The sequence below is a fragment of the Rhinichthys klamathensis genome, unplaced genomic scaffold (genome assembly GCF_029890125.1).
Source record: "Rhinichthys klamathensis goyatoka isolate OS25496 unplaced genomic scaffold, OSU_Roscu_1.1 h1tg000530l_1, whole genome shotgun sequence".
Lineage (NCBI taxonomy): Eukaryota > Metazoa > Chordata > Actinopteri > Cypriniformes > Leuciscidae > Rhinichthys > Rhinichthys klamathensis.
The window spans coordinates 803922-818024 of record NW_026607006.1 but is presented as its reverse complement, the minus strand read 5'-3'; the positions used below and the strand labels follow the sequence as shown (position 1 = coordinate 818024).

Sequence of the window (14103 nt, the reverse complement as noted above, 5' to 3'; positions counted from 1 at the left end):
CACGGCCAATGCGTGAGAGTTGGCAGTCTGACCTGTGAAAGGTAATTCCCAGAGATCTGGTCTGGATCATACGACGGTTTGTAAAACCTCAAAATAGTCAAGCACCTTTTCTTCAGTCCACTTATGAGAGTTACAGCAAGTTGCCCGGCGAATATGGCGGCGCCGTTGACGTACGATCCAGCAGCCAATGGGGCGTCTATATATTTATGTCTATGGTCAAAACAGTGTAGATGCAAGGAGAAAATAAACATGTAATGACAACTTTAACAAACCAATTTGTATGTCAGTAAATACCAGGTGTAAATCCTTAATGCCTTAATATTAAGAGTCTGTATTCGTGTGTGTTCTTTTATTAACATAATTGTTTAAGTTTTTTTTTTTTTTGTTTAATCAGGTGATGTAAGTCCATTAACTCTCACTCTGACTGACTCTCTTAACACTGAACTACTGAACTAGAGCTGATTGAGACGCACACAGAAAAACTGAGACACTATTGTAAAGATGGCGTTTATTAAAGAGGAGAGTGAAGAAATGAAGATTGAAGAAGCATTCAGAGTGAAACAAGAAGATACTGAGGAACAAACAGGTTGGTTTCATTCTCAAAGCTGAACTCTGTCATTTGATAATGTCAAACTCTACAGAAATTAATGATATTTTGAAGAATTAAAACATTAAACCCAATATCTACTTCTGAACTGAAACAAGGAAAACCATTTATTTCTATCACTTAATTATGCAACATTAACAAAGCATGGACGCTAGGGATAGGCATTATTAATCGACGATCGATAATTGATCATTAAGAATTTCGTCGATCATGTTAATTTGTTATCGATAAAAAAAAAAAAAAAAAAAAAAAAATCCTTTCCTCTAAATCCTCGCTTGCCTGGCTTATGCTACTCCGAGCTATGTCTGAACTTTGTATTTTGAGCACTTCTTGCGTTGCTTTTGCCTCTTCACGATGACTCGCTTGGTTTAGTCCTCAGTTGTAAGTCGCTTTGGATAAAATCGTCTGCTAAATGACTAAATGTAAATGTAAATGTAATATGGTTGCGTTGCGTAATGTGAGCCTTGAAGCAATGAACCGCTGGATTGCACCACTGCAGACGGGTGGAAAGTGAACGGAATAAGTTGTTTCCCGGGCTGGTCAAGTTAGCGCAGAGGTACCTGTGCATCCCGGCAACGTCAGTCCCCTCAGAGCGGGTGTTTTCGGCGGCTGGACTGAAGAGTTTGTTTACACTCGACCTCGACGCGTCCGCACAAGCACGAGCAAAGGTGCGCGAGGCAAAAATGACGTCATTGCGGTATTCGGCGTTTTACAGGCGAGCGCGTGGAGTATAAACGCCTCGTCCGTTTGCGGAGACTCACGCTGCAGAGCCAGGCAAAAGTATAAACGAGGCTTGACGGTCACCATGTTGCGGTCGCGTCTGACCCCAGGCCCAGTCCATGTCATCAACATGCTTATCTTTCTCAACAAAAATCAGTAGACTGGTGCAGAAGTTTTATGTGAGTTAATAGATATTTTTTTTGAGGCTTTGTTAAGTAGCCTAATTTGTTGCTAGGTAGGCTAATCTCTCTCACACTCTTTCTCGACTTCGTACCTTGGATAGTTTTGAGTTACATTGAGTATTATTATGTTTTTGGTTAAGTTATTGTTTAACATGATTTTTTTTATTATTATTTTGGAACAAACGATCGGGTCTCTGTTTGAGGACGCCAACTCGCAGCTGCAGGTTTTGTTGCTTTTTAGAGCACCGCAGCGCATATTTCAAGTTTAGCCGAATGTCCAGTTTAACTGCCGCAAGTTGATTATCTTGTAATAAAGATCTCATCGAGGAAAAACACGCTGTATTTTTGTATTTTCATTGCATTTTTAATTTATAAAAAGTTAAATAAATAATTAATTTTAATATATAAAAAATATTAATGATTAATCGATAGTCGATCGTTAATTCTCCCGACGATCGACTAAGAAAATTTAATCGAATGCCCATCCCTAATGGACGCTACAGTAACTAAAATCCAGAGGGTCAAAACATTTTACACATTACCATAATAAATATATCCTGAACATAATAGCAGTAAATATGTGATGACTCAACCATAAGCCAATCTTTTTTTTCTACTCATCTCAAAAGAGCTCAATATCTATATAACTAGTGTCTTGTTAAAAAAAACTTAACTGTCCTAGAAGAAAAAATCATTTTTCCAGGCAGTTTGATTGAAAGCAACTGGAGGCGTCAATATTTAACATTGACATAATAATACTTATTAGGAAATATTTGGGTGGCAGTGGGAGATTCAGCTATAAATGTTGGCAACACTTTACAATAAGGTACATTAGATAACTACATTAATTAGCACAAACTAATAATGAACTGCACTTATACAGCATTTATTACAACATATATCTTGTTAACATTAGTTAATGCACTGTGAACTAACATGAACAAGCAATGAACAGCTGTATTTTTATTAGCTAGCGTTAACAAAGATTAACAAATACAGTAACAAATGTATTGCTCATGTTAGTTAATACATTACAATAAGGTTCATTAGTTAAAGTGTTACCTAAATGTTTATTTAGAAATGCAATGAATGCAATGTTGTCTCCTTTTGTGCAATGATGCACATGGAAGATAATATTCAAGTTAAGGCAAGTCACCTTTATTTACATAGCGCTTTTTACAATACAGATTGTATCAAAGCGCTTCACAGTGATAACATGAAAACAATATAACAAAGTTTGTTTCTAAAACAAAATTGCGTCAACGTCCACCTTAAGTAAGGCAGATCAATAATATTATTGAATATTAAATGTCCCCAACTAAGCAAGCCAAAAGCCAAGGCAACAGTGGCAAGGAACCAAAACTCCATCAGGTGACAGAATGGAGAAAAAAACCTTGGGAGAAACCAGACTCAGTCGGGGGGCAGTTCTCCTCTGGCCAACGAAGGAACAGTGCATGATTCGGGCAGCATTACAAGTCAGATTGGATCGGAACATTTAGAGTATTTTAGAGTATTTTTTGGAAGTCCAAGTAATCACGCCGGTCTTAAGACGAGTTGTTGAGGATCATTGCCGTCCACCATAGAGAGTCCATATCGCCCGTGTTGAGTCGTCACTTCATAGGCTTTGTGATTGGAGCATCTGAAGTCTCCATGAGAGGCTGGATACAAACTGGAGCTGACGAACGCCATTTTCTCGGGACTCGCGTCCCGAGATAACAGCAGAAAAGCAAAGGGAAAATAATTAGCGTAGCTGCTGTTCATAATGATGATTTCCATAACACAGGCGTAAATGATAAAACATGAAGACAGTGACTCTTGCGTCCCAAAATCACCCCCCTCCGTCCCCCACTCAACTCAGCCTTGCTTACTGACCTCTACGTCCCTCCTGCTGCTGAGACCTAACCACAATCTCACAATCTCTCCGCAACCCAACCATACGCGCCAACCCGTTGACTAAGGCTGTCAAACCCCACTGGTGCGTTAATATGCAGTTTCAGTGGACAACGGTTCCGTATGGCATACTACCTACCGCAACACAATATCTGCCCAACCACCCGTCATTCACGCAATATACACAGGAACGTAATGACTGCAAATACTATGCAACCTATACAGATAACCTACAGTCTCTTCAAGTTTTATAGTATTAAATGCATTTGATCTGATTCAGCAGTATTATAAAAGGTAAGCATTATGTAAATGCTTGGCTAAAGAGATGCATCTTTAATCTAGTTTTAAACTGGGACAGCGAGTCAGAGCCTCGAACAATATCAGGAAGGCTATTCCAGAGTCTTGAAGCTAAATGTGAGAACGCCCTCCCTCCTTTAGTGGACTTAGATATCCTAGGAATGACCAGAAGCCTCGAATTTAGTGATCTTAAAGAACGCGATGGATTGTAGGGCGATAGAAGGTCCATTAAATACACAGGAGCTAAACCATTTAGGGCTTTATAGGTCAGTAATAGTACTTTGTAATTGATACGGAACTTGATAGGTAACCAGTGTAGAGATGATAAAATTGGTGTTATATGATCATATTTTCTTGACCTAGTAAGAACTCTAGCGGCTGCATTTTGCACTAACTGTAGCTTGTTTATTGAGGATGCAGGACAACCAGCTAATAAAGCATTACAGTAATCTAGTCTCGAGGTCATGAATGCATGAACTAACTTTTCTGCATCGGAAACAGATAGCATGTTACGTAATTTAGCAATGTTTCTAAGATGGAAAAAGGCTGTTCTTGTAACATATGAAATATGATTTTCGAAAGACAAGTTGCGGTCTAGTATAACTCCCAGGTCTTTTACCGTAGAGGATAAAGTAACAGGACATCCTTCTATATTAAAGTTGTATTGTAAGTGGTTTTGTGGATAGTTTTTTGGACCAACAAGTAATACCTCCGTTTTATCTGGATTTAGTAGCAGGAAATTATGCGTCATCCAGCATTTTATATCTTTAAGACACTCTGTCAATTTTGATGAGTTAGTGTTTTCATCTGGCCGTGATGAAATATATAATTGATTGTCATCAGCATAACAGTGGAAATTAATTCCATGTTTTCTTATAATATTACCAAGTGGCAGCATATATATTGAGAATAGCAGAGGGCCTAACACCGATCCTTGCGGCACTCCATAGTCTACTGACGATATCTTCGATTTTTCCCCATTTAAACAAACAAAATGGTAACGGTCTGATAAATACGATCTGAACCAGCTCCTCCGCTATTCAGATCCTCTTAAAATTCAGAGGGCCAAAAAATGCTTAATTTACAACCAATAAATAAGTTAACAAAATTCTAACAAAACATTTGTATTTTTTACAAGGTTGCGTGAGCAAATATAACAGCTAGTTATTTTATAACAAACTAACAATAGATGTCTTAAAACTGTTTAAATTTTTATTAGTGACACAAACAGTTCAAATCAAAGACACAGATTGAGCACTAAAGAAAACCTCCGTTGTGACTTTCACAGCCTCCGTTGTAAATTTACCATCATAAGTTATTCAAGGATGAGAGTTTCTTCTCCTGAACTCCATGTAGCAGCATAATATTCTTCATGTTATATGTATATTAATTATGTAAATAATTAACCATTGGTCTTCAATAGTTTCATTTATTTGTAGATCACAGCCACAGCTGGTTTACATACACCTTGCAGAATCGGCAAAATGTTAATTATTTTAACAATATAAGAGGGATCATACAAAATGCATGTTATTTTTGTATTTAGTATTGTCCTGAATAAGACATTTTACATAAAATATGTTTGAATATAGTTCACAAGACAAAAAAAAAAGCTGAATTTATAAAATTAAACCCGTTCAAAAGGTTACAAAAAAAGAGCCCCTAAAGAAGAGCCCCCTAATGGTAATGGGAGAATATTTTTCAAATCTTTTGCGTTACCACTCAAAACCTATTGTGAGCTCGGACAGACACTTCGTGTTTAATGTCCCGCTGGCAGTGTTTCAGAACTCGGCATGTTAACAATGAAGCGTTTCATAGTGTTTGAACTTGGACTCAAATATAAAGCAATGCAGTCAGTGCTTAACTCAAGGAGTTAGTTTACTTTTACATTTAGTCATTTAGCAGATGCTTTTATCCAAAGCGACTTACAAATTAGGACTAAATTAAAGCGAGTCATCGTGAAGAGGTCAAAAACAACGCAAGAAGTGCTCAAAATACAAAGTGCAGCCATTGCTCAGAGTAGCATAAGCCAGACAAGGGAGGATTAAGGGAAAAGGAAAGAGTTTTTATTTAATTTAATTTTTAATTTTTATGAGGTTAAGTGCTCAAGGAAGAGATGAGTTTTCAGTTGTCTTTTGAATGCTGTCAGGATTCTGCATTCCGGATGAGGGAGGGGAGATCATTCCACCAGCATGGAACCGTGAATGAGAATGTTCTAGAGAGTGATTTTTTGGCTCTCTGTGATGGTACCACGAGCCGTCGCTCATTGACTGATCGTAAGCTTCTGGTAGGGATGTAGACTCGTAGGAGCGACTGAAAGTAGGAGGGAGCTGAGCCTGTGATAGATCTGTAAGCAAGCGTCAATGCCTTGAACTTGATGTGAGAAGCGAGTGGTAGCCAGTGCAGAGAGATGAACAGAGGAGTGACGTGGGCTCGTTGAAGATGAGACGAGCTGCAGTGTTCTGAATCATTAGTAGAGGTTTAGTACCACATGATGGAAGTCCAGCCAGAAGAGCATTGCAGTAATCAAGCCTAGAAATAACCAGGGCCTGGACAAGAAGTTGTGTTGCATGCTCAGTTAGGAAAGACCTGATCTTCCTGATGTTGTGCAGTCCAAACCTGTATGATCGAGCTGTCTTTGTAATGTGGCCTGTGAAGGTCAGCTGATCATCAAATATTACTCCCAAGATTTCTGACCGACGTTGATGGGGTGATTGAGGATGAACCTAGCTGGACGGTGAAGTCGTGCTGTAGAGACGGATTGGCAGGGAGGACGAGAAGCTCAGTCTTTGCCAGGTTGAGCTGCAGGTGATGTTCCTTCATCCATGCCGAGATGTCCGCCAGACAGCTTGAGATCTGTGCAGCTACTGTGGGATCATCTGGTTGAAATGAGGGGAAGAGCTGTGTGTCATCAGCAAAGCAATGGTAAGAGAAACCATGTGCCTGTATAATGTGTCCCAGTGATGTGGTGTAAATGGAGAAGAGGAGCGGTCCAAGCACTGAACCCTGGGGAACCCCTGTGGTCAGTTGATGTGCTTTGGATACCTCATCTCTCCACGTGACCCTGAAGGACCTACCTGTGAGATAGGACTCAAACCAGTGGAGAGGGGCCCGCGCCCTGGAAAGCGCCTGTTGACCGTCACCTTGTCCGAGAAGAGTGTCGTCCAGCAGGAGCGACGAGCAGGAAGGTCTGAGAGACCATGGAGCTCTTTGTTTGAGTGTATATATATATATATCTTGGCATTTTCCTCCAGAAGTTGCCCAATGATGAGAGGGTGGACAGAAGGATCTGATGATTCACAGTGTCGAAGGCAGCAGATAGATCCAAGAGGATGAGAACTGAAGATTTGGAAGCAGCTTTTGCGGTCCGTAGGGCTTCTGTGACTGAAAGCAATGCAGTCTCGGTTGAATGCTTTCTAGAAGCCAGATTGGTTGACATCCAGCTGGTTGTTCAGAGACAGGAAGGAACTTTGTTGAAAGCAACTCGTTTAAATGTTTACGCAATGAATGGTAGGAAAGAGACTGGTCTGTAATTCTCTACAAGTGATGTGTTTAATGTTGTTTTTTTTAAGCAGTGGAGTTACCCGAGCCTGCTTAAATGCTGTAGGGAAAATGCCCATATGGAGGGATGAGTTGATGATGTGTGTGAGTGCTGGTAGAAATGTGGGAGAGATGGCTTGTAGAAGGTGTGAGGGGATGGTATCTAGAGGGCAGGTGGTAGGATGATTGGAGAGAAGTTTAGATAGAGAAGAGAGTTAAAGGGTTAGTTCGCCCATTTAAGACATGAAGTTGTATGCAATCCTTACCAGCACTATAGTGCATACACACTGACCCACTCTGTTGTCACCTCCCTGGTCAGAGTTCTGGCCGCTGGAAGTTTTTCAATAAAGTACTCCCGGATATTTTCCGGGCCACAAAACTGTGCGTTTTTACGTGAAAAAATTATTTGCGTTTCAAAGCTTGATTAATTTACCACACAAAAAACACGCCGGTCAAAATTCATACCTCAGTTTTAATGGCACTATTTTCTATCCATTTCTATCAATCCGCGCTGCTGTCAACGTCAACAGTGCGCACGTCGGCGCAATAAGGCATTGAACATTTGAAGTTTAAAACAGCTTTATTATAATGTTTAACTGGATGCAAATGTTTGTTTTTGTGATTAAAATAAATGTAAAATATTACCCTAACATCCATCTTCATGTGCGCGGAAATTTGTTTATGTTGCTGTAACACGTGCGTGCTGCATATTTGGCTACATGTGGCTGGCAGCGCAACGATGGAAGACGTTAAAAAGAAGTTGGCCTCAGGAGATTTTAAAACCAGCCTAAACATTGAAGGATGGATTATGTGAATAGATGCCATGTTACAGTTTTATTAGCCACACAGTTTTCGAGAAAAATGGTGAGAGTGATTTTCATTTCAATAAGCTGCATTTGTGTTACGTTAATGTTTTGTTCTGTTAGCTTGGGCAATTTTTGGTAGACCTAGCTTTGTTCATTTAATTTCAATTGGCTATTTGTTTGGGCCTCTTGTGCGCGCCTGTGTTAAACGCGCTTTGTTGGCCGTGTGCGGCGCACGCTGATGCGTTGCGCACATCTGTAAACATTTCCGAATGCCTTCCAGTTGCTAAATAAAAGCGGGCTTTCTACACAAACAAACGTATGTGTCATTAGTATGAGAAAAAAATGAGATTTTTAACTGTGTCAGGCTCCGACATAAATATCTTAATGCCTGTCGGGCTCGGGTCGGGTTCGGTTACTGCCCTGTCGGACGCGGACCGGGCTCGGACAGAAAAATGCGGCACTCTAATTCACATCCAGAGATGAGAATTGCAAGGGTGAGGGAAGAGAAGATGACACAGCAGAGGAAAGATGGGAGGGAGAGAGTGAGCGCAGGTTTCGTCTGAAAGTAACTGGTAGATTAGTAGTATTGCACTGCCTTCTGTGCATTATAAGAGAGCGTTGTCGAAAGACAACAGGAATGTATTGAAAGCACATGTTGAGTAGGGGTAAATAAGATAAAAGTGTGAAAGGAAAGGGAGAAGAAGATACTTAAGTGCCTTACTGGTGTCCTTGCTCAGTGGAGTCGCACAGGTAGAGTCAATGGTTGGCAATATATTCACAGATTCGAACTTCCCGAATCAATATTCGTGAGCTAAACGATGTTTAAACACAAATGACACCAATTTACAATCACAGTAACGTAAACAACAAGCTACAACCCAATTTTCCTCAAAATGAACTTTATACTATAAATTAATCTCTGAGCAGGCGGAGTCAGTTGTATCAGTTGTTTTTCAATTTAATTCAAAGATTTAAATCAAGCTTTCTTGAGTTGTATAAACTTAAACTAAAACTTAAACTTGAGCAACAAAATCAACACATTGTAAAAACATAAATACAATGAGTGAACAAACATTGAGGTGAGAGAAACACCCCAATGCCCGAAGTGGCGGAATTCAGAAATTCTTTACGTTTTTCTGCAAAACTGAACAGTTGAGAGAACACAATTTTTCTAATAGGAACGTGCTTAAACACAGGTTAACTTGTATTTCTCTTTTTTTGCCTTAGACCTGATGCAGCTGAAAGAAGAGAGTGAAGAACTGAATGAAATGGAAGAAAAAGATCAGTATGAGAAACATTGTGATTTCATGAATGGAGAAAAATCTTTTAGTTGCTCACGGATCAAAAAGGCTTCTTCACGAAAAAGAGGTCAAAAGACAGGAGCTACAAGTAATGTCAACTGCCCTCAGTGTGGAAAGAGTTTTGGTAAACATGGATACATTAAAGTTCACATGAGAACTCACTCTGGAGAGAAGCCTTACTCCTGCCAACAATGTGGAAAAAGTTTCACTCAAAAAGGAAGCCTTAAAGTCCACATGAGAATTCACACTAGAGAGGACCCTTACAAGTGCAAACAGTGTGGAAAAGGTTTCGCTGGAGAACGAAACCTTAAAGTCCACATGAGAATTCACACTAGAGAGAGTCCCTACAAGTGCAAACAGTGTGGAAAAAGTTTCACTAAAAAAGCAAGCCTTAAAACCCACATGGAAATTCACACTGGGGAGAAGTCTTACACATGCCAACAGTGTGGCAAAGAATTCCTTCGAAAAGGATGCCTTAAAAAGCACATGAAAATTCACACTGGAGAAAAGCCCTACACCTGCAAGCTGTGTGAAAAGTGTTTTACACATAAACACACCCTTGATTTCCACATGAAAACTCACACTGGAGAAAAGCCTTACACCTGCAAACTGTGTGAGAAGAGCTTCTCACGAAAAGATAGTCTTAAGACTCACTTGAGAATTCACACTGGAGAAAAGCCGTTTGTATGTGCTCAGTGTGGAATGAATTTCAATCGTAAAGAAACCCTTAATTCCCACATAAGAAGACACACTGGAGAGAAGCCTTACATCTGCAAACTGTGTGGGAAGAGCTTCTCACAACAAGGTAACCTAAGGACCCACATGAGAAGTCACACAGGAGAGAAGCCATTCGTATGTGGTCAATGTGGGAAAAGTTTCTGCATTAAAGTAAAGCTTAATATCCACATGAGGATTCACTCGAGAGAAACTGTTTAAATGTCATTAGTGTGTATCTGTGTATATCTATGTTCACACTGCAACTGAATGTTGGCCAAATCTGATCGTTCACCTTCTTGAATACTTATTTTATTGCATTCTTATATTCTTTATACCAGTGTTCTTCAACCCTGCTCCTGAAGGACCCCCAACACTGCACATTTTCTTTGTCTTTATCACATGGGTTAATGAGCTGATGAGTTGAATCAGGTGTGTTTGAATAGGGAGACAAAGAAAATGTGCAGTGTTGGGGGTCCTTCAGGAGCAGGGTTGAAGAATACTGCTTTATACTTTGACTTTAGGCTTTTTATTTTCTTTCTCTTTTCTATAGTCAAGTATTGAACAATTTCAATTGTATGGTGACGTCACTCCATTCTGAATATTGACACCTTAAAAATCAAAATATTAGTTTTACTATGAAATGCCAAAATATGAATAAAAGAGTGCACATAAAAGGACATAAACTAAAGATAAATTAAATAATGCATTGCAATGTTTATTTCATTTAGTGAATGATTGCACAGGTAAGCATAAGTTGCCAAACTTGATCATGACTACTGTTGGGGCTTATCTTTTAAATTCTGGAAGCTGGTTTCAGGGCCAAAGTTGCTCATCCCAGATTCACACAATGTAGATTGCAGCTTTAAAAAGGGCCACCATCTCCACAAACTCAAAGTTTAGTTTTTTTGTGTTTGATGACACATTTGACCCTGGTGGGACAGGGGTTGTAAACAGCAGAAACCCCAGTAATAAATTAACACTGCTCAATGTTACTTTTTAACATTCTTGAGTGTGGATTATATAAACACTGTGCAGTGTTGAAGTTAATGAGATAATTAAGCGATGATTGACCATTAGTGTAGACACTTGCTGTAAACAAACAGAATCACTAAAAGAAAGGGGGAATTTTGCGGTTTTATTTATTTAATTTATTTGAGACCGGTGTGTTTTATAAGGGTTGGAACTAAAGTCTGCAGGACACTGGCCATTCAAAACTGGAAATGAAGAGCCATGACTTACTGTATCATATTATCCAAAAGACAGGGTACTTGATCAGTGAGATTCCTTGAGCAGATTCAAAAACACAAGCCAAGTAATAAAGGTGCACAATCCCATGGCTGAGGAGAACTCAGCAGATGTCTGTATAGTTATAGAGCAGGGTATTCAACTAAAATTTAAAGAGGTCCAGTTAGAGAAAAATTCTTGAAGATCATAATGTCCAACTATTTAGTGTGATATATATTTAAGTAGCCTAGTAGTTGTATCAACATCTGTATGTAATCCATACCTGACTGTCGAATCAAGGGCTGCATTTCAAATTTAGAGAACATAAATAAAATGTGAACATTGTGAATGTTCAAATAAAGTGCTTAACTTCAGAAAAATAAAATAAAGGGAGGAAAAGCTTGAATTTCCCCTTTTCTGTTTCACATCTTGACTCAACAGTCAAACAATTTGAGACTACATATTTTCTGTGTTTTGTCTCATAATGGTGTTTCACATTGGCACTTTTAATAAGTGCCATGCTTTCTGAACATATGAGACACACTGGTTTAGTGCTCCCATTGGGAAGTATGAAAAGAAATGAGTCTGTCCATTCCGGATTAAATGCTCCATTTTCGCTGTCCACTTTTCTTTTTTTGGAGAGCGCCATTTGTACCTTATTTTTCTCTCCCTTTCTCCGCCTCACTTTCGCAATGCTGTCTGTACGGACCAGTACGTGCTTGCCTCGTAGAGGCGATTTGAGCGTGCTCAGCGCACTAGCTGCTAGCAACCCGAGGCAGTTGATGTGCCAATGCAGTTGAACTTGGGCCAGAACTGAATCGCATAGCCGAGTCTGATGGTCTGAACGAGCCAGTGAGACGGGCTGGGGGTGCGCTAGCTAGGCCCCCAGAGACCGTAAAAACGGGACCAGAGAAACCAGACATACCTGCAGTGGGGCAGCCATGTGGAACGCAGGGAGCCAACTCAGGGTCTGAGTGTGCAGTGCAACACTTACCTGGTTCCACGGTTGGGCAGAGTGTATATGAGGAGGCTTCCTCGCGTCTTCAAAATGCATGCTGCTGCTCACTGGCGATAGGAGTGGGGCCTGAGGGTGGCAAGGCATAGCGACACGCACCGCCAACCGTGCCCTCTTGGGACCCAGAGATAGAGGAAACTACTCTTTTATTGAGAATTTGAAACAAAAAGAAATAAATAACTGAACAAAGGATTCTCCACCTGGTCCTCCTCGGGGGAGGGAGTGATGCAGTCACCATCTCCTGAAGAGCTGCTCCCTCCATCTCTGGTGTCGCCCGTTTCAGGGCCGTTTGCTCTTGTGCATACAGTCTGTTTTGGACTGGCTGGGTGGCCTTCATGCGACCAGCTCCCACTCTGTGGCCTGGGTGGAGGCTGCTGCTGAGGATGAGTGGGAGTGGAGGCAGCCGCAGGGGGACTGCAACGAGTGGAAGGCTGGAAGCAACAGCTGCTTCTGTGCAGCTGAGAACTGCTGGGCAAAGTTCTTAACATTGTCGCAGAAAAGGCCGGCCTGGGAGATAGAGTCAAGAAACCAATACTTGTCGGCATGTCGCATATCCGCCAGGTTCAGCCAGTGATGGCATACCTGGACCACTAGTGTGGACATCGTCTGGCCCAGGGGGCGAGCAGTGACTTTCATCGCACGTAGGGCGAGGTCCGTCAATGTGCGCAGCTTCTGCAGAAGCCCTGGGTCAGCACTACCCTCTTGCAATTCTTTAAAGGGGACATAACATACACAGTTTCTGCCATGTTCTCATGTTAATCTTGAGTACCTATAGAATAGTACTGCATCCTTCATATCTCCGAAGAGTCTTTAGTTTTATCAGATTTATAAAAGACAGATAGGCTTTTTTCGAAAAGAATCGCTACAGCATGACTCCTGGAGGCGTGCCGTGGGCGGAGCTAAAGAGTTTTTTTTTATCCCTGGATAACATTTGATTCACTATAAGTGCTTTTTTTTTTACATTATATGCACTTATGCGTCGATTGCCAACAAAACACAGACATTTGGTGTTACTTACCGCCTGCAATTACGACTCATGACTGGGATTTAGTGCTGGAACTGCTCCATCTTTCAGTTTCAAATGATTTGCAAATTAAGCGTTGAACTGGGCTAGTTTATAAAACATTTGTCACTGAAATGCCGGGAACAAACAAACTGTTCCCCTGATGCTAGGTTCTTTGGGAAGCTGAACAAGGTTATCTTTCCCTCACAACCAAAAACACACTTATTTTGGTGACATTGTTGATTTCATGGTCTAAAAGTAAAATGACAGCACTGCCGACGGCGTCCGGACCGTAACCTGAACGAAGCATGTTGATGGGCATTGCTCTTGCTCTGGTTGATGTGTGCACGCGCTCTTCCAGGAGAAGTGAACGGACAAGAACTTGCAGGTCTTGGATGGGTGACGTGGATTACCCCTCCAGGAGGCAGTGCTCTTTGGACAGAATTGCATCGCAACTGCTCAACGTACCCCTTGGCCGCCCCACCATTGAGGGTTAGTGAGGGAGGGGGGGGGGACGAGGCACCGGACCGGTTTCTGGCAGATAAAGGTGTCCTCTCCATGCAGTTCCAAAAAGAAAGGTACCGGGGCGATGCACTGAGAACCAGTCGTCCAACCTCAAGGGTTCAGGACACGGTGGAGGCCTCCACTTGAGCCCAACTCTCTCGTTGGCCCGGGAAAGCATAGCCATCAGCTCTGGGTCAGGCTTGGGTAACGCTACTCTCCCCGAAGAGGGCAACACAGCCAAGTCTTTATGCCCGGAGCGGCCAATGAGATGCGGCTCAACATTAAAATACTTGCTGT

At 41.2% G+C, this 14103-nt stretch overlaps 1 protein-coding gene across 1 annotated transcript; it reads left to right on the top strand.

Annotated features, from left to right (window-relative positions):
• The first annotated feature begins 403 nt into the window (after window positions 1-403).
• Window positions 404-10287, top strand: LOC130073226 (gastrula zinc finger protein XlCGF8.2DB-like). The gene is made up of 2 exons (XM_056238694.1): window positions 404-586; window positions 9270-10287. The coding sequence occupies exons 1-2, from the start codon at window positions 502-504 to the stop codon at window positions 10277-10279; spliced, it is 1095 nt and encodes a 364-aa protein (XP_056094669.1). The 5' UTR covers window positions 404-501; the 3' UTR covers window positions 10280-10287.
• The last annotated feature ends 3816 nt before the right edge of the window (window positions 10288-14103 follow it).

What these genes read in the sequence shown, in the direction of transcription:
- LOC130073226 (XM_056238694.1), top strand. Translation starts at nt 502, where the DNA reads ATGGCGTTTATTAAAGAGGAGAGTGAAGAAATGAAGATTGAAGAAGCA. An exon ending in AGATACTGAGGAACAAACAG is followed by an intron (nt 587 to 9,269) that starts GTTGGTTTCATT and finishes TTTTTGCCTTAG; the next exon opens with ACCTGATGCAGCTGAAAGAA.